This window comes from Hetaerina americana, unplaced genomic scaffold (genome assembly GCF_022747635.1).
Source record: "Hetaerina americana unplaced genomic scaffold, ioHetAmer1.1.p SCAF_7, whole genome shotgun sequence".
Lineage (NCBI taxonomy): Eukaryota > Metazoa > Arthropoda > Insecta > Odonata > Calopterygidae > Hetaerina > Hetaerina americana.
The window spans coordinates 57,649,572-57,671,246 of record NW_027287316.1 but is presented as its reverse complement, the minus strand read 5'-3'; the positions used below and the strand labels follow the sequence as shown (position 1 = coordinate 57,671,246).

General features: G+C 36.4%; 2 protein-coding genes across 2 annotated transcripts in view; one reads left to right on the top strand and one right to left on the bottom strand.

The window, feature by feature from the left end:
- The window catches only part of LOC139696292 (uncharacterized), a 44,393-nt gene extending 35,981 nt beyond the window's left edge, over positions 1-8,412 (bottom strand). The window contains exons 1-3 of the mRNA XM_071594996.1: positions 8,319-8,412; positions 994-1,169; positions 195-392 (exon numbers count right to left, since the gene is read on the bottom strand). Of these exons, the coding sequence (XP_071451097.1) occupies positions 195-392; positions 994-1,165 (370 nt within the window). The 5' untranslated portion in view covers positions 1,166-1,169; positions 8,319-8,412. The remainder of the gene's footprint in view (positions 1-194; positions 393-993; positions 1,170-8,318) is intronic.
- Positions 8,413-9,040: 628 nt separating this feature from the next.
- Alg13 (Alg13 UDP-N-acetylglucosaminyltransferase subunit) lies at positions 9,041-21,278 on the top strand. The gene is made up of 3 exons (XM_071595238.1): positions 9,041-9,129; positions 9,461-9,706; positions 19,956-21,278. The coding sequence occupies exons 1-3, from the start codon at positions 9,043-9,045 to the stop codon at positions 20,133-20,135; spliced, it is 513 nt and encodes a 170-aa protein (XP_071451339.1). The 5' UTR covers positions 9,041-9,042; the 3' UTR covers positions 20,136-21,278.
- Positions 21,279-21,675: the final 397 nt, after the last annotated feature.

Sequence of the window (21,675 nt, the reverse complement as noted above, 5' to 3'; positions counted from 1 at the left end):
CAATTAAACGGACAATACTCTGATGCAATAATAAATGTTTTCAGAAACATTTGTAGAGCATGAATACTTATAATTTTAAGGATAATTAGTATACTCTGATGCTGGTCATATGAAATATTCTGAGATTAGTACACATAAGTTTCATATCGGTTTAAAAATAAGCTAAATATTATTTCTAGAGAATAACTACACACCGACTGCTGTGAGGCTGCTATTTGACAATTCTGTGGCATCATTTCCCAAACCATTTCCATTGGCATTCATTCTTGTATGGCAAGATCCATTAGATGTATCATCAATAGTTGAGGAAAAGGCAGTGTCGAGGATTTCTGCTAGAGATGGCCTAGATAGAAGTAGTGTTTGATGATGATCAGCCACTTCCACCGATGAAGCTGAAAATGTGGTTACCAGAAAATAAATTATGATTTTAAAACACACATAGCTTTCATCTTTAATATAAAAAGCCCACATATAATATCTACATGAAAACAGACACTCAAGACTATCAATATATACCACTGAAATTTTCATTAAAAATGGGAATTTGGAATCTCTGTGTCCAGTATTGTACATAAGATTACTTCAAAGTTTTGCTATAACATCCAAAACGCTATAAAGTCAATGAAACAGAGCTCTATCAAATACATTACTACACCAAATGAAATTAAAGCAATACAGGACAGTATAATGAACTAGATAAGGGCATTAGAAATTAGCAAAAGATATTCTATTTTAAGTGAAAACAATGCAAAGTTAATGCTCTTTTACTGATCTATACAGTTTAGTCTGGCAAAAATCTTGTCTCCCACCAAAAAGTAGAGCCATTAACAAGAATGGGCATTGAAGAATTTTTAGTGCTATACAATTCAACATAAAAATTAGAAAATAAATTAAAAATACATTACCAGTGTCATAAATATCACTTGTAAAGTTAATTCTTAATGACAAGAAATATGCACAGATTAATTCTATTATGAATAAATAATGACTTACCTACAGGTGAAGAGGGATTTGAAATCGGGCTTAACATTGGTACAGGTCTCCCACTGTCCACAGCTACACCACCAACAGCTCCAGTCTCCTCTGATTCTTCCCATGGGCGATGTTTTGCCACTGTCAAAGGTGGTACAGGACCAACCTGAGGTTCAACTATGTTTTCATCCATTTTCCTGAAAGATCAACAGAATCATCAAGTAACACGATGCAACATTAATTTTGTCTATAATCACATGGAGGAAAGAGGAAGAAACGTACTTCCCGCCTTCACACATGAGTTGTAATCAATACTAAAAGACTATGACTAATACACATCAGATACCTCCAACTTGTTTCAATTTGTTCCAAATATTATCTAATTAGTCTATATGATATTGTTAGTCAACACGAAATAATGAATTAAAAAAGGCTTCATGCAAAGCATAATTCATAAGTTTCCTCAAGAAGTATAAAAAAGCTGGGCAGGTGATTGTGATGATTGTTTGGGTGTGGTCAGGTACTGTTTCAATACATTTTTAAACTGTAAGGCTTATATTTCTGTGATTGTCAACTGATCATTCACCACCATACTGGGATTATGTGATAGAAGAGACTCATAATGTCCAAAACTTATTCCAAAAAATAAAGGCCATTGTCTAACCGTCCAATATCAGTCATCTATAGCAATGTCGTGGTTATCCATTTCATTTTCTTGTTGTTCATTTCTTCATCCTATTTCTCATAAATATTTCTTCAAATTGATCATAACTCACTACATGCCTTATATTTTCAGGCTCCCACCTTAGCTTTCCATTCTAATACTGTCATAAGCACCCATATGTTCAACATGGAGTTTCGAAATTATGGACCAAAAGAAGTGATGAGCAAGGCATAACTTATGCAATAGAGGGTACAGTGTTAACTACAGCAGATCAGGTGAAATATATTGGGGCAATCCTGAGGATTGTTGCCTTTCATGGGGTGCACATGTAAGGGGGATACGCGAATCCTTCTTAAAGGAATGACTTCATTAAACGGGTGGTGGGGAAATGATAAATAATAATCAAAAATAAATAATTAATTAATAATAATAAATACAACAGTTAAAAGAGAGGTGTAATTTGGCTTTAAGCACATTTGGAATACACAGCAAATATTTTGGAACCTTGGCAGAAATCGATGATAAAAGAATTAGATAAAAGTCAAACAAAATCCACCTGATTCATCAAAGTTTGTTAGGATAAGAAGATGAGTATGACAAGCCTTTTAAAGAAATTAGGTTGGAAGCCACTTGAAGCACGAAGAGAACAAGCGAGACATAGACTTTTAGCAAGGTTCAGAACAAACAAATTTTACAATTACACAAAAAAAATTATAATTGCCGACCCCGGTGGCGGTAGGGTAACGCCTTCACTTACCTATCCAGAGGCCGCGGGTTCAAGTCCCGCCTGGGTGGTTTTTCTTTCATTAAGGGCTTGGGTGTACGTAATTGTATAATTGTTATATCATTATTCAAAGTCCAATGTAAAGGCCGAAAAGCTGTTTTTGGACTAATGCAAAATAAATATATAAATTATGGCTCCACACTACTCGGGTAGGCTAGACCACAAAGATAAGATAAAGCTGATAGGCTCTAGTACATATAGGCACAACTATTAGTTCTCACCTTGGATAACCAGGAATCATAATAGTAAGCAATCGAAGCCTTAATAGAAATAATACAGAAAATTAAATTACAAGTGAGGATATGATTAAACACAGCTTAAGCATCTGGTACATCTGTAGGTGCATGTATGCTAGTTGCAAGCATATGTATTTGCATGTGTCTACATTACAATGGATTTCGCATTGATATATTCCTCTGTGTGGGTGTGCAGTGGCATGTTTTTGTTTTTTTTGCATGAGTTGCATTGTATTTTATGGGTTGTGTCCTAACAACCCCCGCCACATGCCATTGCTTTCACTGGAGGGGTATTGGATAGATGTAGATGCATATTGTATCATGTGAGCAACAAGAAGTGCACATAACATAACGACAATAGCAATGAAAATATTAAGGATTAACAATATAAAGTAGAGGTTCAGATTAATTAGTCTGTATATCTTTCTCTTATAGTAATATTTTGAAAGGTATGAGGAAAAAATCAATCCTTTAATTTATCTGATTGATAGCTTACCTACCTAATTCTGGAAAATTTAGGAATTTCTCAACATAGGAGAGACAATATTTCTTCATAATATAAAGAAACATTATATTTATAATATCAAAATTCATTATTTTTAATTTAATTTTTACTAAAGGATACATCGGAGAGAAATGTTAATACCACATTAGAGTAGGCAAGGATCAAAAAGGCAGTAACTCATACGGTAATTAGGGAAATTGAAGATAATGTCAAAATTAATTCATATATATACATTGAAACAATGTCATATCTTTCACCATGAAAAATATGAGATTAATGACTGAAATTGACATGAAATTATTCTATACATTACATCTCCTGCGTACTTCAACAAGTGACTCACAGCTCAATAATGACTGATGACTCATTACTGTCCATATACAATGAAGAACATTATTAACATTTACAAAAATTCAAAAGACCGTAAAAATTATTTTAGAATGCATCATGCCACTGAGATTTTTTATAACATTTCACATCCCTGTTGGAGCATATCCACCTGTGCACTTAGTCAAAAGCTCTAACTGATTGAAACTGTTTTTCAAGGGTAGTATCCCAGGTCAAAAGTGACTCCAAGAGAAAATTTTTCAATAGCTTTTGACATGACATTGCTCGATAAAAGTTTTTCGACGATGGCCCCAAGTATAATCGAAGTCCTTCGATGGACACCTTAGAAGACAAAGTTTTAGGGTGCAAGTCTAGAAAAGCTCTGCAGCAAAAATATCTCCACAATAACTTTTGCGGCTTTTGCAAATTTTGAAAACTTTAAAAATTAAAAAAACCATAGTAGCTCTGACACCTTCATTTTTTCATGACAAAGCCTGACTACGTAAAAAGGAGTAGGCCATGCCAACTTTTATTTAAATTATCAGAGAGGTATGAAACATTTTCATTTTTAAAGATTGTTTTTAAACATTCTTTTGGTCACTTCAAACCTAGCTTTCTTATTGTTGAGACTTTAAAAAATAATGCATATATTCACAGCAAATGACTAATGAGGTATATAAGGGCAGTGCGGTGTTTGCCAACCTTATTTTAATACCAGATCTGATTTTCTGTTTTACAGAGTATAAGTATGCCACCCCAATATCATGGAATTCCCTCAGTTAACCATGCTTTATAAGGAATATCCTTGATTTAGAGCATTGTCTCCAGCAAGTTTATGTTTCGGCAAATATAGGATGAGCAAATAATTGACTCCAGATGTCAGAAATGACAAGGAACAGGCAATATGGTTGTGACCTAGTAACAACAGGCCTGCAAGTAACATTTTGCTGTTTTCCTGAAATACATGTGAAGTATATTAACTAAGTACACCATCCTCAAAGGGAATTCTCCTGGATAACTTGAGCTATCCATGGAGGACTCTACCATACTGAAGAAGATGGATTTCCAAGAAAATGAAAACAATATTATAAAAAATTAGTGAGGACGTATACAGAGATGAAGAATGACTTTGTCCTGGAGTAGGATGTTGGGTTGTGTTTTTTTAAGAGAGAAATGACAAATACTTGATTGCTGTGTCCAACCAAAACCTACCTTAACTGGTAGATTGCCTATAATCATAATCATACTGTTAAAAAAGTGGTACACCATAGCAAGAAAGTCAATGGTGATTAGAGCAGAATTATTAAAAATTTAGCATTTTTATTGATCAACAGCAAGCCTGAAAAATCATTCCAGAGAAACTAGTTGATCAAGCAATAAAAAGAAATATTTCACTAAAATTAGTAATGTTAAAAATGAACACAAAAGAAAACTGTTAGAACATAAAAACTCCAGGAACAAACTATTTAGGCTACCATGTTCACCAAAAACATTGACCTATTTACTCAGTTTGTGCAACAGCTATGCAATGCCCCTCAATGGAAGAAGGTCAAGGGCTGCGAAGATGAACAGAGATACTTAGGCATGTATTGGTGGCATCTCTCGGACAAAACTCAAAATGTTATGAGGGGTCCCCTCCTCAGTAAGAGGTACTAATTTTTCCAAAATGTGCCAAATTCCCAGAGTTTTCAAGCTTTCCTGGATGGCAGATATCTTCCTTTCAAGAGACTTTTCGATGGCCATTAAACTGGCTGGCACATTAAATTGGTGATGACAAAAACCAACTCTGGTGTATACGAAATGGCTATATTTTCATAACTTTCCCAACATAATGACACCAATCCTATCTCTAGCACCAAAATTAAACTCTCCATAGACATCAGTTTTATTATACATGTGTGCAATCTTATTAAATTTGAATTGCAAATAAAGCTGCTGTCACATAACATATGCTCCAAAACATGTTATGTGACTTAACTATGTGTGTTTTATGAACAGAAATCTTACTAGACAGCCAATTATTCAATTTTACACAACAAAGGATTCTTATTTTAAAATAAACAATTTATTCACTAACTACATTAAGATTTAATTAATAGAAACATTTTTACCATCGCATGTGCAGCAGTTACTACATGTATGTATGGCATGAAATGACTGAGGAAAGAGGTTCAAACTCTTTCTTATAACATTCAATATTTCTTACGCAACTCCGGTGCTCAGAAAACCACTAGTTAGTTTGTGCATGGAATCTAAAGGTATTGCCTGGTTTTGAACCAACCCTTGTACCAGTGAGAGAGTGACAGGTTTTTTTATTGAAAGGCAATATACAGAATACGTAAAAATTTTCACAGGAAATGATGGTGCTAAAAAACTAAACCAGGACGAGGAAAGCAGGAGATATGTACAAATATTCTAAGTCCTAAATCGAAAACAAAAGCTGCGAACTTGATCTAACATTTGATTTATCAATCAATTAAGCAATACACTAAAATAATACCTACGGATCACACAACCGCATGAAAGACCATCAACAGTACTGGCATGAATGTCGAATATACAATCACAGCATATTCGATGTGGTGAAACTCTCTCATGAAGCAAGGTTTTACGAATACCGTTTCAAGGCATCAAGGGTCATACGAGATAACTGGATGTAATCAACAGCTATGAACAGTTCGGAAGCGAGTTGCATAAACAATGCTGTATTACGCAATTCTAAATGTATCGCAGTGCAACGCATATGATACCTTATGATATCATTTAGAAAAATATCACTAATAGTTTATATACTTCATCTGGGATTCATAATGCTTGAGTTATCAACTTGTACCTTGGCATCACCTTCATGAAAAAACTCAATTTCAGATATTACCGTCCTACATATATTACCGCACAATCATATGATCAATGAAAGCTGACTTAACAGGTAGATTCAAGGTTTCCGCGCACAAGAATAAGATAAACCATCATAAAACAGACATTTTATTTAAATATTACAACGGCGATAGTGAGCTGAATTCACTACTTCGAAGACTGCACCCATTGAGAAGTTATTAGTTCGCGTACTAGTGAATACAGATCTCGGTTTAAGTACGGGCTGTTAATGAAATGTCTAAAATATAATAACAGGCCACACAGTTACCAGAACTAGAAGATACAGCCCAAGATATCTTATTTCACGCAGTTTTTTGAGTTGTGGGACTTTCCTTTTCGACAATGACAAACGAGTGATGAAAGCGCTTCAAGGTGAAAGTGGTTCGTAATGATTAAATCATGCAGATGATTTTAATTCAAACGTTTCATTGCAATAATTCTAGTATCCTATAGCACACACGTTGAAGCTGAAACATTAATCACACGGGAATACATCGTCTTGGATAACACCGGAGTATTTAATAGGAGTAAATATCGGAGTACAATAATTTAATTGAAGTTTCTCACTTACTTTGCTTTCATAGAATGACTTCTACTCATTCAAACTTTCAACCAAATAAGAACAGTATTAAGAATCAGAACGAGACACTTCTGTTTTAAACTCCCCAATTATCACAATATTGTCCAGAACGAAAAAAATAAATGAGCAACAAGATGTCAAACGGAAAGTGCTTAAAAATTAACTCGATGAAGTTCGTGGCCAATAAAATAACAAGATTAGTGCACACGCAATAAAAAAACATGATACACAGACGGAGGCATATGTATTGGAAGTAGGTAGTATGACAGCTGACGTTAAAAAAATCCACGTATGTCACTGAAGTGAGTTTAATACAAGAAATTAATACAACTAACGAACTTTTATATCATTACGACGAATTTTCGAGTAATTAGCAGTCAATGCATAATATATTAAATTGCTTGGAATGTAATTGAGTGACACAATCATATTAGCTTGCTATATGTAATAAAGCTGGAAGAGTATCTTAATACTTGGGCCCAATGTCAACCAGCAATTAGGCACGACTTTTTCCAAGATGCAGCAACGGATTTTCAAATCGGTGACATATTAAAGCGTAGTCCACGTAATAATATTAAAGTTTAATGGAAATGTAGGATATTAGAGCGATGTATTTCAATTCTACCAAACACGCAGGGCGACAGTAATAAACTATATACGGACTGTTTCAACTCAAGGTCCCAGAAAGTATATTGCATATATAACAACAATAAGTGCAACAAAATAAAGGATCAGGCGGAAAATTGCTTACGCTATCTCCGACTCAACGACATTACGAATGGAAGTTTTGGTAACAGCTGAGTCAACACGACGGCCAAATTTGGTGATTACGAAACCTCGACTCCCTGTTAGTGATTATTCATTGAATCATTCGATGCCATAGGTTTATCACGGTAACAGTTGTAATAACCTAGACGCACCTATTTCAGAGGTTGAGATCAAAGCCAAGACCTAGTAGAGTAACCTTGTTTTCGCAGTGTAAAATTAACCATACACGAACTATATCCCCCACCTCTTTCACAAAAGGAGATAAAACTGAACAACCCGATGTACACAGCAACGGAAACAAACTTTCTGCACAACTATTAGTTCCGCAGGAGAGTTCCGTATTTCAAGGCTTTTCTTTCTACTAATTTATTGGTCGCTAGGAGCCCAAAATTGGATATTACACGAAGCATATAAATCAAATTAAGATATAAACACTTCGCAAGAATAAAACTATTTAGAGAAGGACTAATTTTATTGATGCTTAAATCGCGAAATAGCGTACACCAGATAGCCTAGATCGAAGCAAAGAATTAGGCTATGAGAAAAAATTCAATCATCCATAAGGGCTACGCCGATATAAAATAGCACAAAAAAGTGCTCCTTACCGTAAGACAAATTCCTTTTCACCACAGAACGGTCAGACCATAACACCAAGGTGGTACACTATTCACTTGCATCCTTCACAAACCCTACGCCAACACCAACACACTGATAACTGATGGAAGAATTGTAACCAGTCGTTACTCACTGGGATCTTAAGTAACGGACACTCCTACTCGGCTATAGCCGTTACTTTCACGATACCAGCACTTGGGTAGCTAAGTTGTAGAAGCTAGTGGTGGAACGGGTCCGAGAGTAGTAGTATTGTATTATAATTTTTCTTTCTTACTAAAATATAGTTCATTTACCAAAATATTCCTGTCCATTCTACCTCACATTTCGTTGTCATAATGAATTTTACATAAGTTGCCACTAATTCGCTTCAAATTCTTCCTGGAAAACTTTCCTCGTGTTAATCGTTTCCTCGACAAAATTATAGATTTGTGAGCATGATTCAAATTTATATGAAACCGGCTTTCCATTGGAGAATGAGAAACTTCGATATGGTTTAAGTAAAGAAAACGATTATTATTGACCCCCACCTTAGCAGTTGAACCCGTAAAACACCCTAACAAAAGAGTAGCGGATTTGGAGGACCCACTCCAAAGTAACGGCTACCGGTACAATGAGTACCGGTAGTAACGTGAACCAAAATGTACTGATTGAGCCATCCTACTTATCATACTGCACTATTATTTCGCTAGCATTGACAAACAAAAGTATCGCAACATGGCGTCAAGGCACATCTTCGTCACTGTCGGTTCAACAAAGTTTGACGCATTAATATCCCAATTTTTCCTCCCGGAATTGTTGCAGGTATGATGGCCAATCTGTAATGATATATACAATGGTAAATGTTAGTTCATAATAACGCCTAAACTATAGACCCTCGTCCCCTTGTCAAACCTATCGGAGATCAGCCGTGAACAATTGAAGAACGATACATTTAAAATACCTAACTTCTGCTAAGTACTTGTTATTGTTTTTCTTTAACATATATATAATTATACATATTAGGAAATGGGAAGAAGAGAAAATTTTACATAAATTTAGGTCTATGTGTGTGTGGATTTTGCATTCACATATTTTAATAAAAATTTGAATATTGGACGATTTTAAACAAAATAGAAATTACGGTATATTTCAGGCGCTAAAACAACGCGGCTTTAAGCATGTGCGTTTACAAATTGGGGATGGTGAAATAGAACCTATCAACAAAACTCTCGAGGGAGTTCATATCACATGCTTCCGCTTCCTTCCATCGATCGCAGACGAAATTAGACGTGCTGATTTGGTGTTAAGCCATGCTGGGGCAGGGACCTGCCTAGAGGTTCTAAATGCCCATAAACCACTTGTCGCGATTGTTAACAAAGCTTTAATGGATGATCATCAGGTAATGTGAACCCATGCCATAAAAACGTTTGAAACTTATGAACAATGTATAAGCTCATGGAGTTGGAATAATATTTAAATGTTGCTGCACGGTCCCTTTGCAACACCTACCATTTGGGTATACCAACAAGTAATGTTCTCAGAATGAATACAAGTTGTGTCTTGTTTTACTATTGTTGAAAATTTTCAAGTCGTTGTTTTAGAGGCTACCTACCGCAACACGTGCTGACATTACTAATCAGGAATGTAGTTAAATCTATATTCCAGTATCCAAGTTGGAAGTCAACCACCAGAGCATCTACTTTTACATCACGCGACGACAGAAATAGTATTGCCGAAAGTTACTGTTTATAATTATTTTTGACCAAGGATATGAAGTAAATTTTCATTCTACCTATCATAATGGATTTCGATTATCATTGGCAGCATACTAAATATGAAGGCTGAGGTGCATCATTGAAAATAATTCATTCAAAAGTTATACATCTCTCTATTCATGTAAATCCTATCCAACTGCATTCCATATCTGCCATTATAATTTATTCCTTGTATTTTAATACTCTTCACCATCATCCTTGTCATACCGAATGCCAATACATTTTCTACCACACATTTACTTACTCCACATTCTCTCCCAACAACTGCTCACTTGTAACCATATCTATATTTCTTCATTCGTTTTCATCTCTGTTAAAATATAATATTTATTCTTTGGCATTCCCATGTCTTAAATGCTTAATCATCCTATTTCCTCAAATGCTTGGGATGCGATCATAGATCTTAATGGCACCCAAATTATTTGGGATCTGAACATTTACTTGATCTAACTAATCATGAATGCTTCTACCATCGTCGAAATATGTCATACTTATAGAATAAAACCCTCCCCGGACTACAACCTTGACATGGTGGAAGGGCTGTACTGGCGGGAGTAATAATAAATGCTTCTGGTAGGGTCACCCATGCTAGATAGGTCGAAGGTTAGGAGCCAGAAGAAAGGTAGTCCACGCAGCGTCTGTTCCTCAGTGAGGCGGCTGAAATGGCGTCTGATCCGAGAGGAGTGGCCAATAAGTGATGCTGTCACGTTAAAAATACTATTGAGAAAGGCAACGGGAAACCACCTCAATTATCATCCCCAAGATAAATATGATGGACAATACAGAGATTTTGAGTCCTGGCACCTACGGGGCTCGGCCCAATCGGCCGTGTGTCGTGCCCGGCAGAGGGGGAGGCAAGGCTTTCGCGGTCATCAGCCCACGAAACCCTTGCAAGGGAAAACCAGCAGCAGCAGGACAGAAGACGCAGGAGAAGAAGACCAAGTTAGTTAGAATAGGAACGTGGAATGTTACGACAATGATGAGGACAGGGAAACTGGAGAATATTAAGCGTGAGATGGAAAGGGGAAATATAGATATTTTAGGTCTATGCGAGGTGAGATGGAAAGATAGCAGGGATTACTGGAGTGATAAGTATAGAATAATATACAGCGGTGGGGACGAGAGCCAACGAGGGGTTGCCATAGTATTAAATGAAGAGGTAGGAAGAAGCGTAGTCAACATAGAGCAGGTAACGGATAGATTATTACTAGTAGAAGCAGAAAAAGCAGAACCAACGAACTTGGTTATTATTCAGGTATACATGCCACCGAGCAACCATAAGGAAGAAGAGGTCGATAGGATATATGATCAGTTAGAGGACATAATCGCGTGTGTTCCCGCAGGGAAACATTTGATCCTGATGGGGGATTGGAATGCGACGGTAGGCAAAGGAAGAGATGGTGATGAGGTGGGAGACTACGGTTTAGGCACGAAGTTTGAGCACGGGGAGAAAGCAGTTGAGTTCTGCAGGAGACAGGGCTTAGTCATCACCAACACATGGTTTAGACACCGCAAAAGATGCAGGTATACATGGAAAATGCCAGGTGGCTCAGAGAGGTATCAGCTAGATTATATTCTGGTTAGACACAGGTTTAGGAACAGTGTGATAAATGCGCACAGCTTCCCAGGAGCGGATGCAGACTCTGACCACAATTTAGTTCTTATGAAATGTAGCGTCCATTTCAAAAAGATAAGGCAGGGGCGGCTAGTTAGAAAATAAAATGTAGAAGCATTAAATGGTTTGAAATGGAAGGAGTACGAACAGGCGGTAGAGGAAATCATGGAGGACGGTAAAGAGCTAAGTACTATTGAAGAAAAATGGGAAAGTATCAAGAAAGGATTATCTGAAGCCGCAAAAGATACTATTGGAACCGTTAACTAACGCTAAAAGGACTGCAAAACCATGGATCACGGATGAGATGATTACAAAGATGGGTGAGCGGAGAAAATGGAAGAATGTAAATACAGAGTTAGGCAAAATGAAGTACAAAGAATTAAACAATACATTGAGGCGGGCAACAAATAAAGCAAAATAAGTATGGTGGAAGACGCGGTGCGAGGATATGGAAAGTTTGCAGAGGAAGGGTGAAATTGGTGCACTGTACAGTGAAGTTAAATCTTTATCAGGAAGTAAGAAAGGGAGATCTATGCTTACAGTTTGAGATAATGCAGGTAAGATAATAGTTGACACAGGAAAGATCCAAGAGAGATGGAAGGAATATATAGAAGAACTGTATAGTAAAGAACTTAGACCAACAAAGTTAGACATAGAAAAGGAACATGACGTAGAGGAAGATAGCTTAGGTCCAGGCATACTAGACGATGAGATAGAAAGGGCATTAAGGGAGATGAAACTTAATAAGGCCATGGGTGTAGATAACATTCTTGTAAAACTACTGCAATGTTTAGGAAAATGTAGGAGGAAGACTGTATGGATTGATTCGTAGTATCTATGAGGAAGGAATCTCGTCGGAAGACTTAGTGAGATCAGTTTTAGTTCCTATTCCAAAAAGGTAAAGGCTACATCATGTGAGGACTACAGGACTATTAGTTTGATATCCCACGCAGCTAAAGTTGCTCTCAGGATCATAAATAAAAGGATAGAGAGTAGGGCAAATGATTACTTAGGGGATGATAGGAGGGCAAAAACTAGAGCAGGTAGAACAGTTTACGTATCTCGGTAGTGTTTTGGACCAACATGGTCAAAGTAGTAAGGCCGTAAGGAGAAGAATTGCGCTAGGCAAAGAGGCTTTCACAAGGAGGAGGGAGTTAATTACGGGGACATTGAGTAAGGATGTTAAGAAAAGACTCGTAAAAACTTTGATGTAGAGCGTAGCTATGTACGGAGCGGAAACATGGTCATTGAAGCAGGAGGATAGACTTAGACTGGAGGCTTTTGAAATGTGTTTTTGGAGAAGAATGGAGAAGGTGAAATGGACAGAGAAGAAAACAAATGAGGAAGTACTTGGTATGGTGGGCGAAGAGAGGGGTTTGTTGGGTGAAATCCTATGGAGGCAGGAAAAGTGGATGAAGGGGGTATTGACCGGCAGTGGGATGTTGAAGACTGTGATGGAGGGGAGAATGTTGGGCAAAGAGGAAAAGGAAGGAACAGGATAGGGATGTTGGACGAGATGAAGGGAGGAAGAAGGTACTCGTAGATGAAGAGGGGTCTGATGTAGAGTAGGATGTTGTGTTTTGCCAGGAGTCACAAAATATTTATTTAGGAGGTTTGTCCATTTAAAAACCTACCTTAACCGGTAGATTACCGAATAATAATAATAGAATAAAAATTTTCTTTCCCAAAATAGCAGCCAACCCACCTAATTTCAATCAGGAGAACACCCCCCCCTCAACAAGTTCTCTGTTAAAATTCTAGTAAGAATGAAGTACTCATCATCATCTTCTAAAGGCAAAGCCTTGTCGTTGCAGCCATTGGTCTCTTTCCATTGCTGTTCTTTCCAGTTTATTGTGTATTGTTACTCTCATAGTATTATTAATATCATCTATAAATTTCTTTCTTGGCCTTCCTCTTCCTTTTTTTCCTATTATTTTCCCCCCCATTCTATTTTCCAGGAAGGTGTTACATCTGGAAAATGCCCAACAGATTTAATTTCCCTTTCCTCTCCTCCATCTCTTTTATTAGACTCCTTTCCTCATTACTTTGCTGCTTTTCCTGTCTTGTTATCCTTATCCAGATCCACATTTCCATTGCTTCCAACTGAGCCTTTTACTTCTTTCCCAATGTTTAAGTTTCACAGAGGTCAGGATGGTATGGTGGCTAACGTATAGTCTGCCCACCGAGAGGGCCTGGGTTCGATTCCTGGCGGTGGCAGATATTTTTCAGTGGTATCCCGATCCCTACTTGAGGTGGTTTGTGGAGAGCACTTTGTGTGAGTACAACGTCTGTCAGATGGGACGTTAACTTCGGACCCCTCGGTGCCTTTTCAGAAGAGTAGGGTAATGACGACGCCAGGTTTTCTTCCGCCCTTCTTTTCCCATCCATCCCTAATGGCACAAATGACCTTAGCTGTCGGTCGCCTCTCCTAAAACTAGTACTACTACTCCCAAATTTCACATCCATGTGATAAAATACTCCAAATAAATGCTTTGGCAGAGATTATCTAATTTCCAATTTCATGTGTTTGTTTCCTATGGCATTCTTTTTGTATTCATATGCCTTCTTAGCCAAGGCTATCCTTCTTTTCCGAGGTGCATCTGTTGTCTCTTGTAATTACACTCCCAAGGTAGCTGGACTTGGCTTGGCTTATCTTGGATTCCTTCCTATCATTAAATTTACAGGGGGCTCTGTCCTGTTTCTGGAAACAATCATTGCTTTGGTTTTCTGCACATTTATTTTAAGTTTCTATTTTTTCAAAGCTATGAACATGGTTTTGGGTCACGACATCACCGGCAAACCTAATGCAGTGAATCTTTCGGCCAATTATCTTTATACCAATTGTTTTCTCCTTCATTGCCTCTAGGGCTTCTTCAATAAGTTAAATAGATATGGCGAAAGTGGACATACTACTGCTTACTCCTTTCCTAATCTTTGCTTCTCTCTCACATCCCTTTACTCCTATAAAATTGCTTTGGTTCTGGTAAAGCTGAAATATAGGCTTCCTGTCTTTGTAGTCAATTCCTTTTCTTCTCATGGTTTCAAACATAGTTCATGGATTTCAGGATAAACCTCTACCAAAGGTTCTTTACTGGGAAGGCAGGAACTAATCTATCAGCAGAATCCTTTTTGCATCCCAGAAAACAGATGCCATCACCTTTCCGGCCTTTGCTTTTTTTGGTGTTGGTGAATCACCATGTTTCCATTGCTTTGACTGCTGCTTTGTCCCTGGGGTATTGTATTGGACCCAAGTTTCATCTGTAAATCTGTAGGGACAAATCAGTGTAGAAAATCTTGTTGGTTACTCTTAAATTGGGTCGAATATTGTTCAGAAATTTCCATTCTGATGCATTTGTGATCCTACATCAAGAGTCTTGCCACCCATCTAGTGGATAATATTTTCATATCGAATTCCATCTTTGAAAAGTGATATGCTAATTCAGATGACATCCTTACTGCTTCAGCCATTTCCCGGACTTTCATTAGGCAATCCTCTATGACCATTTGATATGCTTTTGCAAGAATTTTGGGGGTAGTGACAGATATTGGCCGACCACTATGTACATCATCATATAAGCTGTCCGCACCAAACAAATGCTTTTCTCCATTTGGCAACAGTTGAGTATAATAGAGTAGAACACCCAAGAGTGTTCTGAAAGTCTGCATGAATTTCCTTTGATTTCATACCTTTCTTTATAAAGTATTTAATTGCTGCTCAAATCTCAATTTTTTCCATCACAAATCACTACAAAGAGCAACCCAGAGGTATCCGCACCACAGATCTCTTCCCAGAGATCTGTTGCATTACATGTTTACTCATAAAGGATTACCCATCACCATGTGGAAAACTCGTTTAGCTAGCGCTGACATCGGGTGGTGATTCAAGAACCTTTCTAACTACCTTCGCATGAAATTTGTTTTTGGTGTATTTATATATCTGTAAATACCTCGTTCTGAACCAGTTTTACAGATACATTCATGGTATGTTAAACATTCAATTTGAAAATGAATAATTTGGAAATAATGTGTTATCTAAACAGAAAAAACCAAGTGATAGATGAATTCAAATATTTGATTGGCTTTCAGTTACAGTCATTCGAGCAATTTTCACTAAACCAAATTTTTGCCCAGTTTAAAGAGTTGGTCCTTATTCAGTCCCTTGATCAGTATATCTGCATTCCTTGATTGGTGCATTTTTTTGAACATGTCTTTTACAACGTCATACGAGGGTGGTCCCATTAGGTCCCAGCCTGACCTAGAGATGGCAGTAGTTGTTTCGAAAATATCTCCGTATTAGAAAGTATGCAATCTATTAAGCATATGTTTCAAGTTTGAAGAGGCTACGTTGTTTAGTATTTGTTTGGCAGCCATCAATAGTGAACGTTTTCAGAGAATTTGTGAAAATGGAGAAAATTGTTCATTGTTATGTGATACAATACTTTGAATTTGAAAGGCCTCAGCCAAACTAATATAAAAGCTGAATTGGATTCTACTCTGGGTGAACCTGCTCCTTTGTTTACAACAGTAAAATATTGGGTAGCAGAGTTTAAATGAGGCTGTACGAGCTGTCAAGACGAGCATCACATTGATCGACCAAATGAGGTTACGACTCCAGAAATGGTGAAGAAAATCCACAACGTGATACTGGATGATTGTCGACTAAAACTGCGTGAGCTAGCAGATATATAGTAGGCATTTCAAAAAGTGTGGTGCATTGCTTATTAGCTGAAAATTTGGACATGAGAAAGCTGTGTGCAAGATGGGTGCCATGTTCACTCACACTCGAGCAAAACCAGTGTTGTAAACATGCTTCAATTGAATGTTTAGCGAAGTCTCACAGCATCAAAGCAGAATTTTTGCCCTATTTCATAACCATGGATGAAACATGGGTGCATTACTTCACACCCGAGACAAAAGAACAATCAAAACAATGGATTCAAAAGGGAGAACTGCCTCCAAAGAAGGCAAAGACCGTTTCATCTGTAGGCAAGGTCATTTCATTGGTTTTTTGGGATGCACATGGGATAATTTTCATTGACTGTCTTTAAAAAGGAAAAGCTATCAAAGGCAAGTATTATGCCAACTTATTGTGACGTAGGAGCGAAGAAATCAAGCAAAAGCGGCCGCATTTGGCCAAGAAGAAAGTGTTGTTTCATCAAGACAAAGCACCAGCTCACAAATTCGTTATTGCAATGGCCAAAATTCATGAACTAAAGTTTTAATTGCTACCTCATGCACCCTATGCACCAGATTTAGCCCCCCCAGATTATTTTCTGTTAGCAAACTAGAAAAAATGGCTTGGTGGTCAAAGATTTTCCAACCGTGAAGAAGTGATGTTGCCAGTTAATGGCTATTTTGAGGAGCAAGACAGTTCTTATTATAAAAAGGGAATCAAATTTGTTGAACATCTCTGGGAAAAGCGTATAGAGTTGAAAGGATATTATGTTGAAAAATAAATGAATTTTTTTCCAAAAATTTTGTGTTTTCTTTGTTAGGTCAGGCACTTGTGAGACCACCCTCGTACTTTACATCAGCATGTGTTAGTTTATGATGTTTACATTTACTTACGGGGTGAACGCATGACCGTCAGTTCTTGAAAATGACCAAAGATCCATCAGTTCTCCTCTTATAACATGCAGCAGGTGTTTCAACCAGATCATCTGAGTTGAATCACTTGCCAATGTGGCATACTCTACCCCAGTTGATGGTAATGAGTTTACTTCACAAAGATATTTTCTTTTAAGTCTCCATGCAAGAGTCTTTGTACCTAGTTGAACTGATTGCTTATCTTCTTTATTTATGACTGTCGGAAGAGGTTGGACTGTTATGAGAAATACCACCAATGCAGAAGTCTCATTTTCGTCTAACTGTGAGCAGCCCTTAACACTATTGCCTTACTGTTCACCATTTCAAATCTCATGGCGTTTGAGCTTGACCTATTCCTTGTCTATGCTATTCTTCCTGGTGGTAATTCAATGATAGGCCAGGTTTTATACCCTGTAAGCACATTCATTTTACCATGGTTAACTCCAAACCTGTGTTCCTCCATTATATCTTCCTTTAAGGTCATCAGAGTTCACTGAAACATCATCAGCATATACCATAGGAGTCATATTAAAAAGTGTAATCCTATCAATATTTACAAGGGCTGTCCAGAAGGTAACTTACATTTTCGTGTAGCGAACAAATTAGTGGGGGAGCCGAATGTTTCCTGTATTTCCACGCACACTAGGGCAGTAGGGCTTGAGCTGCAGCGTTTGGAAGGCTGTGCAACATGTGATTTGTTTGCAGTAGCGAGTCAAAATGAACAATACAATTGGAAATTGCAGAAATGTAAAATCTGCGTAGTGATAAAGTTTTTACTGGCAATAAACTTCAAAGCTGTTGGTGTTCATCGGGAAATTTCTGCTGTGCAACAAAAAAGTGATCAGTGATAGTGTTGTGCGTCAGTGGTGCTGTTAGTTTACTTCACTCATTATTCAGTCTCAGTACACTTTACAAAGTTGCTGATGAATTTCAATTGGCTTTTGGTTTTTTGTTAGTAAAAACCTAATCACAGATTGCACTTCACAACTACAGGAGTTTCTATTGCAGCACACATTTTAACAGTTTGCAGTGAGCAAAGTAGAAGAACCACAGTCTGCATACTACCACAGCAGGATGCATACTGAGTGTAGGAACATTTAGATACCAAGATGGTTCTAGCCCTACTCACTGTCATGCTAGGCCGAAATATGTTACTTTCTTAGCAGCTCTCATAGTTCAAGTGTTTAGTCACCTGCTAGGTCTTGCAGTATTATTCTGGTTGCCATCAACCCCTGAATCCATACTGTTTTACACATTGTTTCTAATATTTATGAAACAAGTACCTCTCTCTTGATCCATCAACATTTCTAGTGTGTTTTCTGAATTTTTACACTAAACATCTTCAGTGCAATTCGAATGCATCCATGTATTTATTTTCATTCCAAAAATTAAATGAAACATCCTGATTATATGGTATTATTTCTTTTTATCAATATGCTTCTGTCAATGGCATCATGGCTGGCATGGTGATACACCCAGGATTGGATGTGAACTTTTGTAGAAGCAACTCATAGAATCTAATAAACTTAAATGAATCCTGTGGTAATCTAAAAACAAAATGTACCATGTCTTGAACATTACCACAAATTGATTATTGCATAATACGCAATGATGTCACTAATATGGGAACTATGAAAACAGCAGGAACACTGAATGCTCATATGAGGTGTATATTTATCTTGTGAATTTCAAACATTTAGCTTCTAGTTTATAAAATTGAAATAATTATGTAAAACAATTGCTGCTATTATTTTATCTGCACAGAAACCTGAAAATTGAAAATCCACGAGTTGATATCCCCTTCCTTCCTTGTCCCTTGTATACTTTCCAAATTCTTAGTCACTATGCAGGGAACTGAAATGTGGCATATCAGCTTGTAAATAATGGATTACCACATCAAATACTGTGAGAAAATTTAAGACCTGCTAAATACCATGTTGAAGAATGACTTATATGAACTTAAGTCTTAGGCTAATATATCTACTTCTTATCTTTATTAAGCATTAAAGAAGAATTTGTCAAAACTTCTGTTGAACTTCAATGCATGTATTCAATGTCTATTGAAATTCACTATTTTGTGTTTCATTTTTTAGTCTGAGATATTACAGTATGTACATTGATTTATTCCACAGTAATTATTCCTATAATTATTTGTAATGCTCTAATAAAACTGAGGGGAATGTAGAGTAAAAAGGTCTGTAATTGTTTCTGTAAACAAAAACTATGCCAGCAATCTTAGCATCCAGAATCCAAATAGATAACCTTTACCAATATTGAGGCTTTTATTGGAATTATACTTGAGGTTCCATGGCATGATAGGTATTTCACACCACAAGATATCTGGAGTTGCATGAAAAATGTAGGTTTGCAAATCTTAACATTTATATGATCGAATAATGAAACTTGACATAAAGTATTTATTGGTTGAAGATATTGCAGGAAAATATGGATATTAGATTTTAACAGTTCATGAATGACCTAATATATTGTTTCCCCGATTTTTTTCAATTAAGATTGTCATTTAATGAGTACCCATTAAAGCAGATTTATGTGCCATTGTATATTTAGAATGCAATTTTAATTTTATTATGATGGTCTCTTTGCCATTCATTCCTGAGTACTGAGGACTTCATATTGAACAAGAATGAAGGCAATGATTTTTTTCATTTTAGATGGAGCTGGCTGAGAAGTTGGCAAGTGATGGTCATCTGATTTACTGTGATGGGCCGGAAAAATTGTTGCAAGTCATAGAAACTGCAGATTTCTCAAAGCTAATTCCTTTTCCTCCTGGGGAGCCTATGAAATTCTCAAATTTCCTTGATGAATTAATGGGTTTTAAGTCATCCAGATAGTATAACTACAAGTCTAAGGTCTATAGTGCAAAACAGTTTTGTTCTGGTACGAACTGATTGAGCACTTCACTGTATCCTTCCATCATTGTGTGCAAAAAATGGTGAGGTTATCATTTTATCCAATATTTATTATGTTGCTTTCATCATAAACTATTTAGGTGATATTACCATTTTTTTCATCTTTTCTACATGTAAATCATTCTTATGGAGAATATGAACCTATTTCATTCATTTAATTGTTTCATTATCCAAAAATTAAATTATGTGCATTGAAAAGTGGGTATTAGTTGGTTAATAAGTTTGCATTTTTCAGTCAGTTTTTGAAGACCATAATGCTGCAACAAGGGTGTACAAAGAGGTTGGTAGTAAATTATTTACTTCAAGTTACATTAGTTGGCATTTCTTCCTTAAATACATAAATATCTCAAGTTATGTTTTATAATTGTTCATATAAGTATCTCCCTTGCATTTTTAATAATTTTAAGTTGTTTACAGCCATCTAAGGTTTCAAGATGATCTCATGATGTGATATAATGTTTCTCCTAAGTAAGGTCATTAAAATTTGTAAAATATTATCTCTCCCAGTGTTCCAAAATCATTCCATTCTAAAAATCGCTCTGAAAATTGTTATTTATTATGATTAATAATTATTTTGACTCATCCTTATCGGATGATTTAGTGAGTAATCATGCCCAAGTGGCCTAGTCAAACTTTGTTTTGAATCAGATCATTAGGTTTTAGTGGTTAAATTATTTCTGTGAACATTGCACCCTTGAGAAATTAGCAGTCATTGAAATATGTCCTCCAGAGGTTAAAAAAAAGGTCTTCTCCTTAGAATATTAAATATGAGGCCTAGTGAGCAATTCAAATATTTGCCCAAAACTAAAGCTTCCAAAATCTAAGGCTTCCAACTGTATTTGTCAGGGGATTATGTTCGTAGAAATATGTCATAATGTAGTAGAAACATCAAATTTAGATGAAAGGAATTAGCATGGCTAGTATTGTATTGTTTTCTCAGACACATTGAGAGTATTTTTCTTGCATGAGAAATTTTAATGCAGCAAATGTATTTTATGGAAAAATCAATATCTCTAAATGTATATCAAGGAATGTGAATTGTGAAAATATAAAATTATTGTATTTATATATTTTTTCACTGCATTAAGTTTGTTTGAATAATAAAAAAATGGAAATTTTTTATTGGTTTTATTCACATGAGATAAACATATCTTACATGTGCTTCCACAGTGCTCTTTTGACATTTGAGGCATGCAAACTTGAGAGTATGACTTCATGGTTAAATCACATATGCTGTCCATATCTTATCTTTGATGCTGTGCTGATGGATGGTGCAGATTAAAGTTAGCACCCATAATGTAAACACCTAAAACATAATCCATAAAAATCGAGAGTTAAAATTACTCATCCCCTAAATATATTTCGTTTACATTGTAAAATATTGCTATGATCCTGTTATTTATAGTGTATCTTTATTTTGTTTTGTCCCAAGTCATGGAGAAACAGTAATGCTGTGCCTGGA